Genomic DNA, 21,174 nt, shown 5'->3' on the forward strand with positions numbered 1-21,174 from the left:
ACTTAAAATGTTGACGTAATAATACAAAATTAACACTTATGAATGGCTTTTCTTTTTCCCCAGTGCTAAAAACTTAGAATAGAATAGAATTCAATTTTATTGTCATTGCACATGTCACAGGTACAGGGCAACGAAATGCAGTTTGCATCCATCCAGAAGTGCTTTAGCCATGATATAGATATATTACAATATATATTAGCAATAACTTCCATACATTTCTGTATTTGCTATGTGGATTTGCTTTCCATGTTTCCATGTTTAAGCTACGCTGTTTTATTTGACTGCTGCGGGTCTTTAAGTTTAGATAAGCTCTCCTTATTTGCCTGTGCTTAGTTTATTTGCATGGCTTTTCTGAAGGTGCAGTAACTGCAGCTTTCAGGTCCACTGATAAAAACAGTTATCCGACTTAGAGGTGAGGACTGCAAACTTACTCCAAGGTCAAAAATGGTGCCAAGCAATTTTTCACAAGTTTCAGCTTTGTGCATTGTGTTTAGCACGCAGCGTTTATAATCTGGGCACTTTAAAGCCCTCATACAGCTGTGCGAGGCAGCGTCGCTGTGAGTCAGAGAAGACGTGTGGGCGGAGTTAAAGTAAGATGGCTGCGGGAAAGCGAAGAGTGTTTGAGAAACCATCAAATGGGATGTTTATCTGTTGCTAACAGGATGCACAGCAGCCTCAGTGAAGGAGTGGTTAATTTCTTAGCGTCCCTGACTCACTGTGGTCTGTCTTGCCGGTTGTCTTTTGGTCGCCTCCTATCTTGTAATCGCTTACTGCTCTGACATTGTGGAATTCATCAGCAGCTAGTCGCTAGCAGCATACCAGCGCTAACTTACTAGCAACCAGCTAGCAGGTAGCAGCCCAAGGAAAACACCACCTCGCAACAACTGTTGAGACTCCCATAAGGTAGGCAGATTCTCGATGACCTCACAGTGAAGTTCAACAGCACGACAAATAGATAAATTAACTATATGCGTGGCTGGCATTTCTAAGGTATCTGATTATATTTGCAGTGTCAATTAGCTTGGTCCTCCGTCTTGCATTTGAACATTGTTGTTTTCTGTCGGACCACAGCGTAAGGAGCCTCGGCTGGCTGAAATGAGATCTAGTGCAGAAAAGCTGAAGTGCTGCTAAGTCATGACAAACCAACCGGTTTAGGGGAAAGGGCGTAGTATTTGATGTGTGCACTGTATGTGCTGTAGCAGTCTGTCAGACTGAGCGGGACACATGACCCCCAAATACTGCAGTGATTGATGATTTATGTTGGGATCTTACCTGTGAACTTTGAGTTAGATCTGTGGACTGTGTTGGACTTTGGAATTATAACTACACAACTCTAATAATCTGTTACGTCTGTGCCCAGAATAACTAGTAGATCACCGATCTCGAATAAGACATATAAATGCATATCACATCAACAGATTAAATCATGGGCGTTGAATGTAAAAGCCTTGTTCATTAATCACTTACATTTGTCTGTTTACAGATGTTTGACAACGTAGACTCTTGTTTATCTTTATTCACTGGGTTTAGATAATCATTTCACCATCTTAACAGAGAGTTAACTTGTAACTATTTTCAGGCACATCTTTCAGCCTTCCAAGCGTAAGAATAAAATTTCGGTTTTCAGATAAATTTAAGAGCATCTGTAACGGCTTCAGTTTTTAGCTTTTTGGGTCATTTTCAAGCAAAATGTACCAGATTCTGCTCGATTCAGCTTCCCAGATGTTAACATTTACTGGTGCTATAGCTTCAATGTTGGATTATTACTTAAATTTGATCTAGAGAGGAGTCAATATAAGTGTGCCACCTTGGGGCAGGAAATACGTGATTAAAAAAAGTATTAGAAAATAAACATGCGCTCCTCCAGGTGTCTTATTAGTTCACATCTGCACTGTTAGAATAGCTTTGGATTATGCACAGGAAAACCACATTCATATGTTATTTTCTTATACAGAAAAAACGATGGTGGTTGCAGACTGAAAGTATTCTTTTGTTTCTACAGCCTGATTCATGTATTGATTTAATGATATTTGCCTGTCACAGTTAAAGATATGGCATATATGTTTTTCTGATATATGTTGATGCTTTTTGCAGAAAAAGCAGTAGGCAGAGGCACGAGTGTGCATCATAGCTGAGCCGCTGATGAGGAAGAGTCAAGCTGTGGTTTAACTGTAAGTTGTAAACTAGTTAGTACATTGCAGGGAAAGTTGATAAACAATGTCTAATTATTTTCTTTTTTGTTCAATAAAACCCTGTTCCAGCTGTCATGTCACTCAAGTTTATTACAACCTTATCAAGTAATCAACAAGTCGATCATCACAGCTACTACAACATAACCTCAGTGTTTGTTTTAACGATTCAAGATAAGTGTCTCTGCCGTTGCCACCGTAGTTGCAAAAAGACAAAAAAACCCCAAAAAGAATGCATTATTAAGACCTCCCATATTGGCTTAATTTTGGCCACATGGAAGCCACATCCATCTTTCATATTGTTTGACTCTTTGACATCCTTCCTCTTCTTCTTCAGCATGTAAGGATAGAGAAAAAACACTTGTAGGTGTATTCCACCCTTTTCAGTTCCAGATGCATTGCTGCTCTGGCACATACACTACCTACAGAACCACTGGTACTTAAACCAACAAAAAGTACTGTTATGTTGCCCCTGACATCCTTAGGTCATCATGTCTTGTCTATGATTGCTCACTGCTTGTGTCACAGATATTGTCAGTAACTATCATCAGTCCTTGTGGAAATGAGTAGACGTGGAGAATTTCTGGTTAAAGCAGGGGTGGCTCTAAGTTTTTCACATAAATAATTTTAGTCAGTCTAAAATAGGTCTTGACCTTTAGACTTTGCATTATGAGACTGTAGCAGTCAAGACTGCTTTGGTGTTCTTCATGACTAAGCTTTGACAAATACTTCTCTTTATGAAGGCAGCCTCCCACCAGTGGAATGTCTAGTTGAACTTTGAAACATTTTATGATTCTGTGTGACCTGAAATAAAGCTAAAGCTGAATGGCCATATACTGTATTTTCTACTTCCTGCACATCGGGGTCAGAAAGTTTTGAAATGCTGGTGCACAATAGCTGCATCAGCAGTTACCTTAAACTTCATTTAAGGTAAGATAATCATCTTATTTTTATTCTCGTCATGAATTTATGCATTTGAAGCAGTTTTCCAGCAGTGTCATTAAGTTTGAATCGGATGTTAAGGAACGGTGAATCATTAAAAAGTATGGACTATAGTAACCCATCTTTTCCATTGTTGTTTGTGTGTAAATACTCTGTATCAGGGGAGCGAAGGAAAAAAAAAAGAGAAGCATTTGAGCCTTATTGATTTAGGGAAGTTGAGCATGACGTTGGTAGACCTCTTGCGTGTGATCCAAGTCCAGTTCATGTGATGTTGGTCCACATCATGTGGCCACAATAACAAATGTTTGAAATCTACTTTAACAGATTTCAAACTACTTTAACAGTTAAAGTGAATGTATTAACTTGTCAAGCCTAAGGGATGTTATCCACAGGAAATGCATACAGTACTGGGCAAAATTCTTGAGCCAGGATTTATTTCTTTACAGTTTGCTTCCAAGGAGCCAGACTTTCTTAAGGTCTTTTGAAGTTTTTCTTTGGACTTTTCTTTGGCTGCTTTTTCACCTTTTTTCAGTCCAGACCATTCAAGGATTAAAAGCACTTAACTCAAAGGATAAACTAGTGTTACACACCAAAAACAATGGGAGGAAAAATAAAATTGTGTCTTTAGGCACTTTATTACTAGCAGCTTGTCACATAAGCACATAATCTGTTCCCATTTCTTTAGTTGAATCTATGAAAAATGCCAATGATAACACAGTTCAACAGGTATAGCATTTTTTGCACCAACAAGGAGATTTCAGAAGAGTTATTGGTTGAAAACTTGGCGTATGTCGGCTTGGTAAATGTGTCAAGTAGACTGGAGAACTGGTGGAACAGCTAAACTCTCTGCAGAAAATGGACAGTAAGTCATTAAAAGTGGTGGTGGAGGGGGTGGGGGTATCCAAAGACCTAACACAGGAGCTGAGCGATGCATCTGGCGCTTCAGTTGATACATCTACTGTTTGCTGAAGTCTCATCAGAAATGGTCTCAGTGGAAGGGTGGCTGTCCTAAGGAAGGGAAAGGGGGAGAAAACACTAAGGTATATCAGTTACACAAGAACTGGACTGACAATGCATGGCAACAGATCTGATGGAGCGATGAATCTTAATTTGGTGCTCAATGTAGCCTCAATATTATATAACAATTTTTCAAGGAAATTTGCAACAGCTCAAATATATATTTAAAAAACAAACCCAGAACAACTTTTTAATGGTGTTTGCAGTTGACAGTATGCTGACATTTGGGAGTCCTTATATTGATACTATCATAAGCATAAATATTAGCATAAATCTGTAGTAATGGTCTACAGACATCTGTAAAACACTGGAGGCTCTGGCATGGTTTGGGACTGTGTGTGATTGTCAGTAACTTTGTTTTTCAGCATGACAGTGATCCCGAACACAATGCTAATGCAGTAAAAGCATACCTGGATAGAAAAACGCACAACGGAAAACTATCAGTCATGGACTGACCCCTCCAGAGTCTGCCTCAACATCTCTCAAGCAGAGATCTAATTAAAAGGCACTCAAAGAAAAGCTTGAATGCACCTCTAGAAGCCTGGAAAACTATTGCTGAAAATAACTTGAAGAAATCATGCAAGAGTTGCCCAGGAGGGTTCAGGCTATATTGACGAATAAAGGTTGTAATGCCAAACACTTTCTTTCAAGCTTGTTGCAATTGTGTAAACTCTTTTTGCTTTATATACTGTATTTCCATGTATGTTTAGACGTTTCAATAAATCGCTGCACCTATTTGTCATTTTCTAAGCAAAATGAAAAGAAATGAGTGGTGGGTCAAGACATTAGCCCAGCGCTGTACATGCAAGACTCAATGGTGTTGATATTTACATTTTAAGTTAGAGAGCCAAAAGTTCTGCACTGTAGGTTTGCACAGCAGTAAAAGAACAAACATCCCCCTCCCCCCTTCCTCCCAGCAGCAAAATCCATCATTAACCATCTGTTCAGTTATTTGTCACTAATCCTTACAATAAATCACTAAGTGCACTACTTCCTGGCAGATATTTTTGGAGCTATTAAATTCTGATGGCATTGAAGGAAAATGGCGAATATCGCACTTACTGGCGGAGTGCGTTTTATACCATTGAACCTCTTGTTCTTAACCAGTTGAGGAAACCAAATACAGCACAACCTGATTGCTTGCATGCACATAAAAGCACAGAAAGGGCTTCTTTCTATTGGATGACTTAAGATAGCAGAATGACATTTAGATTAAGGATATTGATAAGGGGTTTAACAAATTAAGCAGAATTGCTACCACAGAGAAAAGAAAATAGCGTGACGAATCACGCTTCTCCATCTGGCAGCCTAGTGGATGAGTGAGTTTGGTGGTTGCCAGGAAAATGGTACCGTATTTTTCAGACCATAAGGTGCACCGTCGATGAACGGGTCTGTTTTCATACATAAGGCACACTGGATTATAAGGCGCATTAAGCGAAACAAAACAGTCAGATAAGTCAAACTTTACTCAACTCATTCTTCTTGCTTCCTCCACTTCCGTACTATTGATTCATTAGTGTTGAATTCTCTCACAGCTGCTCTATTCCCATGTTGTTGCAGTATATTAATGACTAACCTCGTATTGTGGATGGATTATCTCAGTTGTTCTCCTGACTGAAGTTTGGTCCGTTTACAGCATGCTGCCATGCGATTGCATTTGTCCCTAACCATCGGGAACCCTCACGTTAACTTTTATCGAGTGGAAAAAAGTTAGCGTTCATCCTCCAGCTTCACTGTGTTTGTGTTATGCTAACATAGCTGTGTCGCTAGCGATCACATAACACATCATTATATAACAGCTAGCCCAACTTCAGTAACCCTACAAAAGTCACTGCTGTTTAGTTTTCTGTCTTCATTTATGTTGGAAGTGATAGCAGAGCTGTACGTTTTCATTTTTTCAGAAATCTCTGTTAAACTTAATTTGAGCACATAAAATCGGTTCAAGGCTAGTAAGCACAACCAGAATTAATACATAAAGCGCATCGGATTATAAGGCGCACTGTGGATTTTTGAGAAAATTAAAGGATTTTAAGTGCGCCTTATAGCCCGAAAGATACGGTACTTGTCTGACTGCATTGTGCCAAATGTAAAGTTTGGCGGACGGGGGCATTATGGCGTGGGGATGTTTCTCACCCCCTTTACTTCCAGTAAAAGGAACTCTTGATGTTTTGCATACCAAGACATTTTGGACAATTTCATGCTGCCAACTTTGTGGGAACATTTTGGGGATGGGACCTTCCTGTTCCTACGTGACTGCGTCGAAGGTTTCATAACATGGAAATTTTTTTTAAAGCATTTTGATGTAATAGAAAATGAAGGAAAGCAAAAACATTTCTTCTCCCTTCCTTCATGAGCTCAATCCATGCAGGTGTTATGAAGAATCAGACTTGTGAGATAAACCATCAACGTTTTTAGTATGGTACTGCAGATTGTGTGTGGTTAAAACTTGTTTTCTGAAACTCTTAATTCATTTACCGTGGGTCTTTCTATCTTTTGCTCCTTTGCAATAATCTTCTAAACTTATGCACAAAATGTAACACGCTTCACATGCAACAGCTTGGCACCAACTATGAGCTACTCACCTTTTCAACCTCAGTGTAATTGGGCAAAACCTTTAATAACATACATTTCAGAAAATTGCTGTGCTTTTATTTATTCCTATTTAAGAGTAATATGTGTGGTCTGAATACTCAATGGCATCGTGGCTGATATGATCCCATTGAAAGGTGATTTGTAGTTGTAGATTTGAAGTCATTCCTCTGAATGTATATTGGCTTTGTTGAAAGATCTGTGGGGTCCTGGGGTACCTTACTGCCATAGACACTGCCTCCCAAGCCACAGCGTTCCCAGTGAATCTTGTATCCATGTTGCCTTACATACATGTTTGCCACTCTAATCTAGTGGTTATTCTGCCATGTTTCAAGTCCACATTAAGAGAAACGCAATGAGATCTTTTAGTAATAGCAAGTTTGTGAATGAAGAGCTGTTATTATTCCAGGTTTACATGGTGTTAATGTTGTTTTGTTTTTTTGGGGTTTTTTTGTTCACACAGAGAGTGCCAGTCCTGACCGGCTATGGAGTGGTGTTGGCTTCAGACTGGATGACAGCGTCTACAAGGAGGACAGGGTCACAGAGTTTCTGAAGCAGCAGCAGCAGGCTTTTCCTAGATGTACACTGAGCGGGATTGACAGCCTGCACAGCCGACCTCTTTCTCCTCTTCTCTGATGTGATACACTTTCCCTTCCCTTTCTGCCCTTCTTTTTGCACTTCTCTTTTCCTCTCTCCCACTTCTTGTTTTCCTTTTGTTTTCCCATATAATTTCCTTTGCCTTCTGTTAGACTCAACGTCATTGAGTTTTAGTGACCTTTGGTCTGCTTTAAGCTGGTTTCACTATGAGCTGGCTGAGCAGGTTAAACCCACGGGCTTCGGGGAGTCGGTCGAGCCGGAGTGCCGCCCCTTCCAGCCCCTGCACTGCAGACCCAGAGACCTGTCTCATGGTGTTTGAGAACCACTGGAGACAGGTGAGCTTAAGAGACACACACACGCACACTTCTTTTGTTAAACAGTCGAACACTGATGTTTTCATGTGTGATTTTTATTTTTATTATTTTGCATCTGAAAATTTAAAAAAAAATAGTTTAGTTTTTTCCTATTTCTTTTCTTTCCAAAGCTCTTGTTTCTTGTCTTTCCTTTATACTGGTATGTTTTTACCCCTCCCTAAAAGCTTGAACCCATCTCTTGATCCAATCCATCTTAAAAAAGTAAAACGCTGTCTTTAGCTCTCCGCTGCTTGAGCCGTGGCTGCATTGCAGGTCCCCAAATGACCCTGGGGCTGTTTTTGCCCGTCTGCCTCTGGAGAGATACCAAAGTGGAGGCAATGCACCAGTTGCTCTTGCAAGATGGGCTTTGCAGTCAAAAATACCTCTGCTTAACGCTTTACCAGATGACCCTGTGCTACCCACCAATTTGTGTTTATCATGTTTATGTGTATTTAAAGTCCAAATAAATATCCTTTAAAAGGATTTTTTTTTAAGTTACTTAATAACCATGTCAAGTAATTGAGACAAAACTATATTGGGGATTGAGATGATTATTTTTGCTATATTTGAGCAGCCTTAGTGCAGCTGTGTGTGCTCGTCACAGGAGATGGTGTGATCGAATTTTCGTGGCTTCAAATAATAAATAATAAAAATTACTCGATGTTCCTGCCCTGCCCACACTGGTCTATATTGGTACTGATTTTTTTTAAAAAGAAATTAAAAATCTTATCTTGATACTCAGAGGTTATGGCATCAGGGTTTGAACCAAAACATAAAAGTTAATTTTGCACAAAGATTGTCCCATTTTCACAATTTGAGGCAAATTATTTTTCCTACCCAGAGTGAAAACTCAAGAAAAGCTGAACTCAAAATTAAACAATAATTATGTCAGTCACAAAACGGAATCAAACTTAAAAACTGCTTTTTTAAATTTTCTTCAGCGCCTAAGTAACGTTCTCTCTCTCACAGGTGAGTTAATTATAATAAATCCAATTTATTGTGATAGTTCAAATTTTCTACTTTTAATCTTTTTTTTTTTTTTGGTGTGATTTGAAGGCTTTGTCTTTGTTCTAGTGCATGATTATGTGTTCTCACAATGTGTGAAAGTTCACACCTTCGCTGTGTCAGTGCCGGTGAGAGAAGTCACAACTAGCTGGCTGATATCCAGTTACCTACTGAATGTTTATAGGTTACAGAGGTCTGTCAATGCCTGACGGTTTAAATTAATCTGAGGCGACAAAAGATATCTGAGAAATGATCTATTTTCTGTTTTTCCCAGGGATTGCAGGGCGTGTGCACTTTGCAAACCCGCTCCTTATTTGGCGAGACTTACTAAAGCTATATACAGGTCCGATCCTGTCAGTGAGTTTGTTTCTTTGAAAGGATCGGTTGTCATAATGGAGAAATGCTTTTATAATCCACTGTAGAAGAAGCAGACACCAACCATAATAAGTGGATATGTTGCAAATGCATTGCAACAGAGCCACAGAAGTGCACCTAAATGTAGTTCGTGACTTGTTATCCAGTATCTAACATGCAGCTCTTATCTGTTCAACATGGGCCCTGATCTGCAAATTCATTCTTGCTGTAGTCATGCTGACTAACTTAACTTCTGCTTATCATTTTGCTCTCACACACTTTTGACCACATATTCTCATCGTTATATCTTACAAAATAATTGGGTTGTGGTGCTGATAGTCACTTTAATTGTATTTGTATGTCATACACTGTTGTATTTTAACCTGTTTTTAGTATTATCTGCCTGTATGCCTCATTGCCAGTAATAGCAATGGCCGGAGATATTAAGTTTAAGGGTTGCCTGTCTATTTGTGCTAATGGACTCGATATCTTGGGAGAGCCTTAAGGGAATGTCTTCCTCTTGGACCAAAGGATGAACCAGTTACATGGAAGCAGAACTGCATGACTTGAGCACATTGTAATGTGGAATAACATTCAGTCCTATGTATTGTGTTACATAAACAAGTACTCACACGTGCCATTACAGTTCTAGTGTTTGTGCTTGTTTGGTCCCGTTAGCATGGACCTCAAACACTTCATCACTTAAGCCCACTGGATAAAGCAATGAAACTACAACCCACTCCTTACTTCCTTTTCTCAGATCTCTTGGGTGTTGGAGCAGCATGAGACTTCATCCTCCAGCGATGACCTTACAGCAGTGAGAAATAACACCGACCAGATGTTATGTTTGCTGGCAGAGGAGCGTCCAGCTGAGAGCTCAGAGAGCGGCGCCAGCGTGCCACCTATGGGGCCCATACTGGAGCTTGTGGTCACAGAGAATATCCTGGAGAGGCTGGTTCAGTGGCACCTTCGCCGTGGCTTGGACCCAGACAGCCAGGGTGCACTGCTCAAACTGTTTGAGATGCTTATCGGTCAGTCCCAGCAGCCCCTGCTGCAGCACACAGCCATTCTCCACCCCCTCCTGAGGCTCCTGGGAGCTTGTGCTGACCCAGAACTCGGCTGTCCTTCAGCTCTGGAGAACAGCCTGGTATTGTTGCTTAACCAGGTACACACAAACCTACAGTCTTTTCCAGTGTGTGTATGCAGTCACTATAAACAAAATATATTTTACAGATAGTAGACATCCCACAAATGACAAACAAGTTTTGTTTTACTTTTTGTGTTAAAATTGAATGGATGTGAAATGACTGAGAATTGAAGGCTGTAAAAATTGGCTGTTGCATTAAAAACCTTAGGTGAGCTGTGGCTCTTTACGAACTCTGACAATCTGAATTATAGCAGTTTTTCATTTACTGTTGCTTCTGCTGCTTTTACTGTTTGCATGCTGTTTGCTGTTTGTTAGATTTTTTTGTCTAATCTTAAAATGTAATTTGACTGAAATCTTTTTAATGAGAATGCCCGGCAGCAATTGATTGAGAAAGCAACAAATGAGAGCACCACATACTGTGGCGTTTTTCTCCCCCAAAACAATAAAGTTAGCTGAATATAGACCAGCTCAGGTTACTGATTGGTCAGGAGACGTACCATTTAATTGCAGGGGTTCCACTTCAAAAGCCAGGTGAATTTGGTCCATAAATAAATAGTAATATAATTGATGGTGTTCCCAGAAATGTTTTTAACTCCCCAGGAAGGGGCACTGACCCGCTGTTTTCATATAAAAGGAAACCTTTGTAGTGATTAGTAATTAGTGATTCATTTCTGTACTAAAGTTGGAATAATAACTAACCTCCAAAGTAGATTTTTCAATAGTGTTTCATGACTCTTGTTCTTTAATGGGATTTTTTTTTCCTCCATCAGATCTGTGTGTCAATGGCCCGACAGCCGGTGGTTCTAGAGATGTTGTTCCGGGCTGCGCCGGCCCAGCAGGGCTCGACCAACCTGCTGATCTTTTCCCTGCTTGTGCCATTCATCCACCGAGATGGAGCCATTGGACAGCAGGCGCGAGATGCACTACTGCTGGTAATGGCGGCGTCAGCCAGTCATGAGGCTGTTGCACGATACATCGCTGAGAACTCCTACTTTTGTCCGGTGAGTGAGGAGCTTTTGAGTCACTCTTCATTCTTTTACCAGTTTTACCATAATAATGCTAATTTGGCTTGTGATTGATAGAAGTATAGTCAAAGTCAGACTCAAATGAAAACCTCTTAGTATAAAACTATATACTATATGGTGAATATGACCTATTCTTTATTGATGTGATGGTTAAGGACAGATTATAAGAGTTGGATCTTGACTTAGTTTCCCTCACTGCTTCTAAGAAAGAGAGAAGTGTGTGTGTGTGTGCAGGCTGTCTAATTCTGATGCATTAGTGATGGTGTGCGATAATGGAAGGAGAAGGAGATGACTATGCACTCTGACAGACCATTCATCCTTATCTACATCCTATCAACTGTGTCTCAACTCGAGGCTTCCTATTTAAAAAAAACAGAAACTCACCCAACATCACATGTTTGCAGTTTTTAGGAGAAACTTCATTGTTTAGTGATAAAGAAGACAGCTTAAAAAACTTGTGTGAAATGCAATTTCCTGACTGATGCGGTTCTCGCCCAGTGAGTTTCGAAGCACCCTTTAGTAATAGCTGTTTGTTGTTTGTTCCTTAAGCAGGAGACCTAAAAGAAAGAAAACAAAGGAAGGATATTTTATCATTTTTCAACTGTGAATTATTTTTTCTTTTTTTTCTATTTGGAAACACAATCATAACTTGAAGGTGGAAAGTTTATTCCGTTTCGAAGGCTGGGAAGTGCTGGGAAGGCACTCATTTAAACCCGTCTGCCTGTGTTTTTGTAATTTCTTTAGCTGCCACTAGATGTAATTAAAGAGCCATGTTATACTTAATGCAGTCTGAGATGCATATTTAAAGCTATTAGTTTAATTTGCATAACACTTCTGTAATGGGAACATATGTCTGAATGTATGAACAAGAATTGGTCAGGATCCAGCTTTAACTGAATTTGGTCCCAGAGCAATGGTTAAGCCTTCATACTGCATTATAAGAGCAAGTGTTGCGTGATGTGTATGTCTGTATACAGCACTTAAATACTGTGGTCAGTAGTCTACCCCCACCCCCTCCCTCTCAGGTCTCTATACTCTGGTGCTAACTCAGCTATTTTCTGCTCATCTTCCTTCCAGCAGCTTCAGTCTGACCTAGTTACAGCTGAAAGATCCAGTGGAGGTGGCGTTAATGACCAATTGCTCCTCTCTGCCCGAGTCTGGCTATTTCCTGTCTGTGCATACTCACACACATCATAATCAGCTTTGCTTTGACAGTTTTGGATCTAGTGCAACATTCTTAGACAACAGGAACAATTGTAGTCTTTCTCACTTTGTAAGCAGAGTACAGCGAACATCCCGTCCTTGCTTCCTCTCCCTTGGTGTCAGTGCACAGCTGTTTTTGAGGAAGTTTGCTTAACAAACTGTCTGCATCTGTTTTGTCAGCCTAACAGGTTCAGGTTTCTCCATCCTATATGTGCACGGCAGCAGCAATAAATATTGGATTTTCATAAAAGTCATCAGCTGTTATTAGAAGGCTAAGATACATGAGGGGCTTTTAGCTAGACTGTGAATCCACTGTGTCTGCACATGCTGGGAAGGCACTCATTTAAACCTTTTTTTGGTAACATTAGGACTCAGAGTACAGACCATCATGCTGCAATTATTAGAATTATGTTGAAAATATTTAAAAACTGTTCATTTAAGCAGTTGAGATTTGCAGCAGACAGTACTAATAGCTGTTAGTCAGCACAGTCTTAATGGAAGGGGTTGGATGTATTTACTTTAGGGCTGTGACTTGGTGATATTTTTATGAAAATGCTGCTTATTTTCTTGATCATTAATTTGGTGTAGTTTGTGGTTCTTGTTTGTTACTGCCAAAAGTCAGAACTTTAAAAATAGACTCCTATTTGAGAGGTGCCACATGCTGACTTCCTGGAGGTGACTCAGTCAGCATCGTCTGTGACCTCTCTGCCTCTCCTCAGGTGTTGGCGACAGGCCTCAGCGCTCTTTATTCCTCTCTGCCGAGGAAGATAGAAGTTCGAGGAGATGACTGGCATGCCCTTCGGCGGGAGGACTGGATGGGCGTGTCGTCACTCGTGCTCTTCATGAACTCGCTCGAGTTCTGCAACGCCGTGGTGCAGGTCGCCCATCCCCTGGTCCGCTCACAGCTTTTGGATTATCTTCACAACGGCTTCCTTGTACCTGTCATTGGCCCCGCCCTGCATAAGGTAGCAAAGGGGACTGTTTTTGTTAGAAAGGCTTCAGTTTCTTTAACAGCTGAGTCTGGGAGGGGTGAACAAATTCCCTTAATGTTGCTTTTAACTGTACACACATAACTATTATCATATTGCTTATTTTTAGCAGTTTTGAGACACCTTAACTGTGTGTGTTTGCAGTCATCGGTGGATGAGATGATCGCCAGCACAGCCTACCTTGATCTTTTCCTGCGCAGTATAACAGAGACTTCCCTCCTTAAAACTTTCCTGCGCTTCATCCTGCTGCATCGCCATGACAATGACACCATCCTGGACACGCTGCTCACGCGCATCAGCAGCAATTCAAGGGTCCGTATATAAGTGTGTGTGTGTGTGTGTGTGTGTGTGTGTGTGCGTGCATATTTGTGAAGGAGCCCTGAGGCCCTCATTTGAACTCGACTGAGTGGGTGGTGAGTGGGTTGAAAGCAGAAACTGAGTAGGATACAGAATAAACATGGAAACTAAATCTCTTCATATCTGCTGCAACAATTGAGGATTGTGTTACCGGTTATTTATAAGTGGTTAAATAAGCCTCAGCAAAATGTTTCAACATTATCTTAAATTCCTTCCAAATAGGGATGGGTACCGGTGTCCGGTGCCATGATGGCACTGGTCCTGACATAAACGGTAGTAACCAGACCGAAAAGCAGCGCACATTTCGGTGCTTTATTTCGGTCCTTTTTTTTTCCTGAGCCAATTCTAGCCAATCATTTTATGTTTCCAAGGAAAGTAGGCGGGGCCAGGTACGTACGTTCTTTTAGAGCAGAGCTACAGATTAAAAATGCCCAAGGTGAAGCGGTCAAAAGTCTGGCTGTACTTCACAGCAAAAGATGCAAACTCAGCAGCCTGCAACAAGTGCTTTAAGCTGATACTGTGATACTGTCAAAGGAGGTAACACCTCAAATCTGATGAAACACCTGGCGACGCATAGCGGTTTTTTTTAAAGCCGAGAAATGCGCCGTGTTTGATAGCTTGCTGCGAGACCTCACACCGTGCACATCTACTGCGGGTGTGGTGCCTGTTATCGGACCTGGAGTTAGCAACATCCCCCAAAAACCCGAAGAGTAGAGTCCTGGCCCCTAGCCCTGTCAGCGTAGCAGAAATGATGAGGATGATGATGGCAGCAGCAGCTGTTCTCCTCTGCGTGAGTAGCTTCATGTTGTTCGTGTGTAATTAACGTTGAGTACGCTAACCACATTATTACATTAATGCATGTAAGGTGAACTAGCAAACACCGTCGTAGTTACATGCGGCTGTCTTCTTGTTTGATGGCAGATACTCCCTTCACCCTGGCCAAAAAGGCTAAAATGACCAAAGAAAAAGTGGAAAACAGTTAAACATGAGAGGTTTTTGGACAAAGTTTGTGTTTTTTCCATTGTTTAAGCACTGCTTCCAGCCAAGAGTGATACCATATATGCCCTATAGCTGCAGAAAAGGCTAACGTTATCATTTTACAGAAAAACAGCTGAACATGAGAGGTTTTTGGACCAATTTTGGGTTCTCCATTCTTTAAGCACCGGTTTGAGCACCGTTTAAGCACCGGCACCGTTTCAAAAGTACCGGTTTGGCGCCAGTATCGGATAAAACCTAAACGATACCCATCCCTACTTCCAAATGCATAAATTTCAGTGTTTTTGGAACAGCAGTGGTGTTAGGAAAAAAAATCCATTAATTCACCTGAAGTATGACGGAAACCATTCAGTTGAGAAAAGGGAAACGATGGTTACCCCGAATAGGAGTTCAAAAGGAATAGCGTTAAAACATCAGCACCGCTGACTAAAATCGGTGGTGTTCACTACGAACAAAAGTAAATTTTGCTGTTATAGAATTTTATTGGAATCTAACCAATATTAGCTACCAACATATGGTATCAAAATGTAAATTTCAACCATGTTATGTGTGTTGATGTTGCGTAGTTTGTCCACCAAAGGGACACAAATACCAACTTTTCCAAGTGGAGCAAAAGAGCGTAGAAAAGTAACCCAAAAAACAGAAAACAAACAATATCAACCGATGTATCACATTTTCAAACTGCCAAAAATTGGCATTGAGCTTAAAAATCCTATATCGTTTGGGTTCTGAAATTTATTCTGAGGCTTTTTCGGAGGGGGGGAATTCAAAAAAATATTTTTTATAAATCATCACAGTGTCTATATGTGTATTTTCTCCTCAGAAAATGGTTGTTTTCTAACCAGTTTCTTTCTGCGTGTTTTGCAGCTCTGCATGGTATCGTTAAGCCTCTTCAGGACTCTCCTGTCCTTGAATTGTGAAGACATCATGCTGCAGCTTGTACTCAGGTTTGTGTGCGCTTCTGAGCATTTTGCCAAATGTTATACTTCCAAAGGGCTTCTTCACACATCTAGTCATTTAGATTAAGTAAAGGTTATGACGCAAAGTCACCATCTGTCAGCAGTTACCACGAGAAAATACAGACAAGGTTATTTTTGCCCATTTTTACAAACATTTTATGAACTACCAATGCTCCCCCCCCCCCCCCCCCCCCCCCCCCCCCCCCACAGTAACACATTACCTGCAGGCTGTGATCAGGGCATGCTGTCTGTGTTTTAAGGTGGTTTGTCACAGCAAGATAAAAATGGAAAACATTAAGAATGGAAATGTAGAATTAAAAATGACAACACAGCTTGTTAAGCTTCCTAAATAGTAACATATATCCTGTGCAAGTGGATTAACTTATCTAAAATTACTGAAGTTGCTTCTGTGCGTTCTCCCGCTCTCAGGTATCTCCTGCCATGTACTCACGTAATGCTGAGTCAGCGTCGTGCTATCAGGGAGACTGACTTATACGGAAAGTCAGCGGACAAGTTCCTGTCATTGATCCCAGAGTGCTGCCGGTTCAACGCAGCTGCCTCCTCTGAGAGAGATGAGGATAATCCATTTTGGGGCAAAGGTGAGCTACACTCTTGTGGAAAGTGAGCAGTTGACACTAATAGCTGTGGTTGTAAATGATATGAACTGCACTTGAAATATAATCTTTTACTGAGTGGAATATACTGTACACAGTAGTTGTGCGGCTACTCTAGTCACTTACCTTAGTTAAGACCATTAGTTGTGGAGCCAAAAGGGTAAAATTGCATGGAAAACTCTTGGTGTTAGGAATGTTATTGTATGTAAATTGATTGTTTGCATACAGTGTCTGTATTAAGTGGGATAGCAGATCCTGGCTCTACTCATGGTTTTCCTGTTTGCCCGTATATTGTCATCCTGCAGTACTGAACAGTCCCAGCACAGAGTCTCCTGCCCCACCCAGACCCAGCACTCCATCCCGCTTGTCCTTCTTCATGAGACAGCAGAGCAGTGGAGGTGGATCAGGAGGTGGAGGTGCTCCTATCCCCTCTAGCATGGATCCACTGCAGTCCGGTTCTTCGAGCTCCCACCAGATGTCTCCTGACAGCCCGATGCACCATCAGCAGACCCACACAGATTGTCTGGACTGGGATTCGGGTTATCTGGAGTATCTTAAGGATGCTCGGAGGAGCATTGAGCTTTGCTCTTGGGCTTGTCGTGACTGGTCGGCACCATATGATGGCGAAAGCCCATCCCCAAACACAGCCCCACCACCCCCACTTCCCCCTACCTCCAATCCCTCCATGACTATGTTCCCTGAGCACTTCTCTTTCCAGCAGGGAGGAAGTCATAACTCATCTCCTGGTCAACAAAGGGCGGCCATTGTGGCAGCAGCGCGGTCTGAATGGAGTAGCTCTGAGCGGGACAGCGGAGAGTGGGATGTTACGATTGGCAAAAACAACTGCATCAGCCTAACGCCTCGCTCCAAGAAACGCAGCCTTCAGAGAGAGGAGCTGCCTCCCAAGCCTGTACCTCCTCTCGTACCTTCTTCATCTTCAGCAACCGCTTTATCCACTTCTCATCCCATCTCCTCCCCAGCTCCTCACATCCCCTCATCTGCCATCACTGTTAGCTACCAGGCTATGTACAATGGAACAATGGTGCAGGGAGACGGGTGCTCAGACAGTCGCGATAGAGGACTGGAGGTGAAGAAAGTGAAGAGGGACTTGGGAGATCAGCAGTATTTGGATGAAAACGCCAACCAAAATGGTTCCCTTGTTACCTGCCCCTCGCAAAGCTGCACTGCTCTCCCAAAGTCTATTTTCAGCAACAGTGACATCAGTGATGCACAATCTCTTTGTCCTAGCAAGATTTTCACTCAGACCTCCATTAACCAGTCAGCATCTGATACCAAACTCTTGACAAGTGAAACCTTAAACCCACATGATGCATCCTCAGAGCTTCCAGAACCCAGTCAGCAGTCTGTAGAGAGTCTCATTGAGGAGCTGCTGGAGCAGGCGCCGGGAGACCCACAGCTGCCTGGCGATGCCAACGGTCAGGGCATTAGCATCGAGGCGTTCACACAGGAGCTGAGAGAACTGGAGGACCGGGTGAAAGAACGCTGCAAAGCAGCCTGTCAGCTGGAGGAAATCGCCAGAGAGAGTCTGTCCACTGAGCGCCAGGAAGAAGAACAGCAGCTGTCATCAGCACTGGAGGGGAAGCTGACAGGTGACGTGAAGGCAGACGGGTCTGCGGTGGGCATCTGTAGTCCTGCCAGACCACTTAACCAACCTGTCTCCCAGCCATACACAGGTGAGACTCACGGATTTCTTTCCTTGTTGCATCAGTTTGTGGATGCGCACATTATCAAGTCTATAGCTTTCATCATGTTTTCATGCTCACACTGCTGTCTCAAAGAAGTGGTTGGATGTGTGTCAGTAATTGTATCACTGAGCTCTTGCTTTTGATAATTGCTAACAGTGTAGCTGTTGAAGTTATGTGGTTGATGGTGTAATTACCAGCTTTTTTAATCAGCAACATTTCTATCGGCAGTATCAGTTCCTCAAACTTAGAAACTCTTCTTGACTATATTTAAAGGATGGTGGAAGGATTTGTCACCATATAATCACAAGCAGTTAAAACCCACTTCTGAGAAGCAGTTACTCTTACCCCTGCTGACAAGAGTTGAGCTTTATATCCTTCTATTCAATTATCCACCGGTCTTCCTCCGTGCAGGTCCATTCATGACAGTTCTGTTTGCCAAGCTGGAGAACATGCTCCAAAACTCGTTATACGTCAACATCCTGCTCACTGGCATTGTGGCCCAGCTGGCCTGCTATCCTCAGCCTCTCCTACGCTCCTTCCTGCTCAACACCAACATGGTCTTCCAGCCCAGTGTCAAGTCACTAATCCAGGTACGCTGCACTATGCAGAAGTTATTTATAATGGTTTTTATGTGACCTCTTTACCCTTGTTCTGAAAATAGTAGAGAAAATGAATAGTTTCTTTGTTTGTCTTTGAAAGGATTACAGTTTTTGGGTGTCTGCCTTTAGGCATAGTTGTCCACTTCCAGCCCACCTTACTTCTGTGCAAGCTCTGGTTCCAAAAGCATCAGGCCCACAGTGATATTTGCATCCAGTTTCTTTCCACATTCATTTTCTTTATTTTAAGATACTTGAATTCACTGCTGCAGTGGACATAAAAAAATAAAATAAATGAATAAATATCACTGCAGTTTCAGTCGAGTGATCCATCCATACCCAGCGAACACATTCACAGAAAGTTCAACAGTTTCAGTTTTGGTGACTCGTTGGATTTTTCTCAAACTTCACACTCAAAGTGTCGCTTTTATGGAAGGATATAGACTCTGTTCCTTTTATAAAACTTAAATTGTTAAGTTCACGTGCATTTCAGTCTAGCGGGATGACATCAGCCTGAGAGAGGTGTTAACAATATCAAGCAAAGGCGATCAAAAAGTTTAAAAGTTTGTTTCCACGACTCTCCTCAGGTTTTAGGTTCTGTGAAGAACCGCATCGAGGCATTTGCCGCATCTCACGAGGACTTTCCTGCCATGCTGAGGAAAGCCCAGCAGTACTTGGTGGCCCGAAGCAAAGTGGACTGGAGCGACTCGCCGGCACCAGTTCCTACTTTGCGCCGCTCGGATTCCCTTGGTGAGTATAGAAATAAGAAGAGCTACATTTACACATACAAGCGTGGCTTTGGTGACTTTGATTATAAATTTAGTGAGAAGTGTTAATCACAGATAATTTACCAAAAAACAATTAACGAAGATGTTTAAAAATATTTTAAACACACTACGAAATTCCAATAAAAGTACATTTGAATTGGAAAAATATTTAGGATAAATTAAAAAAAAGACAAAACTGTTAGAAAGCAGAAGAAGAAGAATTTATTGGTGCCGTAACATCTTACCTTTAGTACTTAGTAAAAAACACATACCCTAACAGATTTGCTTCAGTTTTAGAGGTTTTTGAGGGTTTTTGTTTTTTTGCAGTACAGTGATTTGTTACCAAACTCCACATTAAATGAGATAATCAGAACTATAGGCCCACTTGGTAACAACTTTTCTACCTTTGAAAAAGCTGGGATATCACAGAGATTTCAGAGTATTCTCGCGTCACAGTTTTATTTCCCTGTTGTGAAACCCTGCCCTTCTCTTCCAGTGAAGAGTCGAAAGCCATCTCTCGGAGACCTGATTCTTCGTCACACAAACAGTCCAACACGGGCTCGGCACGCCGCTCAGCTCGCCCTTGCACACGTACGGGATGGCGGCCAATCACTGCACAGCGCTCTGTTCCGGGGCAGCGGAGGTGCGTCTGGCCTTGAGAAGCAAGCTGAAGCGCTGCGAGTAAAGAACGCCGTCTACTGCGCCGTTATCTTCTGCGAGTTCCTCAAGGAGCTGGCTGCCCTCACGCAGGAGCACGCCGTCTCTTTGCCCTTCCCTCACAGCCAGGAAGCAGAGGAATAGAAGGTAAACTCAGACTCCTCAAACTTAGCCTCACGTTTGTTGATTTAGGCCGTACACAAAGAAGAAAGTTAAATAGGATTCTCCCATCACCACAGGACACACTTGAGACTTTTTTGTCACTAAAATGGATCGTCTGCAACGAAGCAGACAAAAGAGGAAAACTGGGATTTTTGTACCAAAATTATTATAGGATACCTATAGGACTGGAATCATTTTCCTCATCTGTACACTTATGATATTGTGCATATCGTGTATTATATTCACATCCTGTACACAGAAAATCTCGGTAAATACTTGAGATTTGGGAGCTTGTATATACACATACCATTTCATGGTATAATACGACACAGTAAAGCCACAGATTAAAGAAGTAGGTGCACATATTGGTGCTAGTCAATACTTATCTTTTGTTTTGAAAGGGTGCTTTCAGGTTGGCACAAAGAAGGTTTCCTCTTCAACAACAACAGTAAAAACCACCAAATATTGTTTGTCAGGAAAAGATTGAAAGCGTGTGCGAGTCAGCCACTTACAAAGTAATCCCATCAGTTTGGTCATCTCCGTGGAGCTGGCTCATGTTTGCTTTCATCAGAGCTTTTGTCAAGGACGGGCTAAGAGAAAAAGTTCACTTTAAAAAACAGAAGCGTTCCCAAAAAACATGGGAGCTTTTTAGGTTTATTTTAAAAGGCTGCACTAAATGCTAGTCATCACTGAATGAGATGAAAACTGGAAAAACCTCCGTGTGGGAGAGTGCCACTTTGTCTCCTGTGAATCAGCACGACTACCATAATTGTACTGAGAAACTTGGGGTAATTATTGCCTTTTTCTTTTAACGTTTTAAACATTTGTCTTCTGAATTTGCACCATTTTATAGACATATCAGCAACATGTGGGAGCAGATGTGTCTGCCATTGTGTATGAGAGTTTATTTGAATGAATCACTCCTTTCCAAAAAGGTGACGCCAACTGTT

At 41.7% G+C, this 21,174-nt stretch overlaps 1 protein-coding gene across 2 annotated transcripts; it reads left to right on the forward strand.

Annotated features, from left to right (window-relative positions):
* The first annotated feature begins 550 nt into the window (after window positions 1-550).
* fhip1b (FHF complex subunit HOOK interacting protein 1B) lies at window positions 551-20,918 on the forward strand. 2 transcript variants are annotated; one of them, XM_005475367.4, is made up of 13 exons: window positions 551-903; window positions 2,095-2,171; window positions 7,201-7,669; window positions 9,807-10,211; window positions 10,964-11,194; window positions 13,141-13,386; window positions 13,555-13,722; window positions 15,631-15,710; window positions 16,152-16,321; window positions 16,642-18,030; window positions 18,454-18,632; window positions 19,226-19,388; window positions 19,902-20,918. In XM_005475367.4, the coding sequence occupies exons 3-13, from the start codon at window positions 7,541-7,543 to the stop codon at window positions 20,204-20,206; spliced, it is 3,465 nt and encodes a 1,154-aa protein (XP_005475424.1). In that variant the 5' UTR covers window positions 551-903; window positions 2,095-2,171; window positions 7,201-7,540; the 3' UTR covers window positions 20,207-20,918. The 2 variants fall into 2 exon arrangements, with proteins under 2 accessions (XP_005475424.1, XP_003454935.1); XM_003454887.5 differs by lacking the exon at window positions 2,095-2,171.
* The last annotated feature ends 256 nt before the right edge of the window (window positions 20,919-21,174 follow it).

The sequence above is a fragment of the Oreochromis niloticus genome, linkage group LG16, assembly GCF_001858045.2.
Source record: "Oreochromis niloticus isolate F11D_XX linkage group LG16, O_niloticus_UMD_NMBU, whole genome shotgun sequence".
Classification (NCBI taxonomy): Eukaryota; Metazoa; Chordata; class Actinopteri; order Cichliformes; family Cichlidae; genus Oreochromis; species Oreochromis niloticus.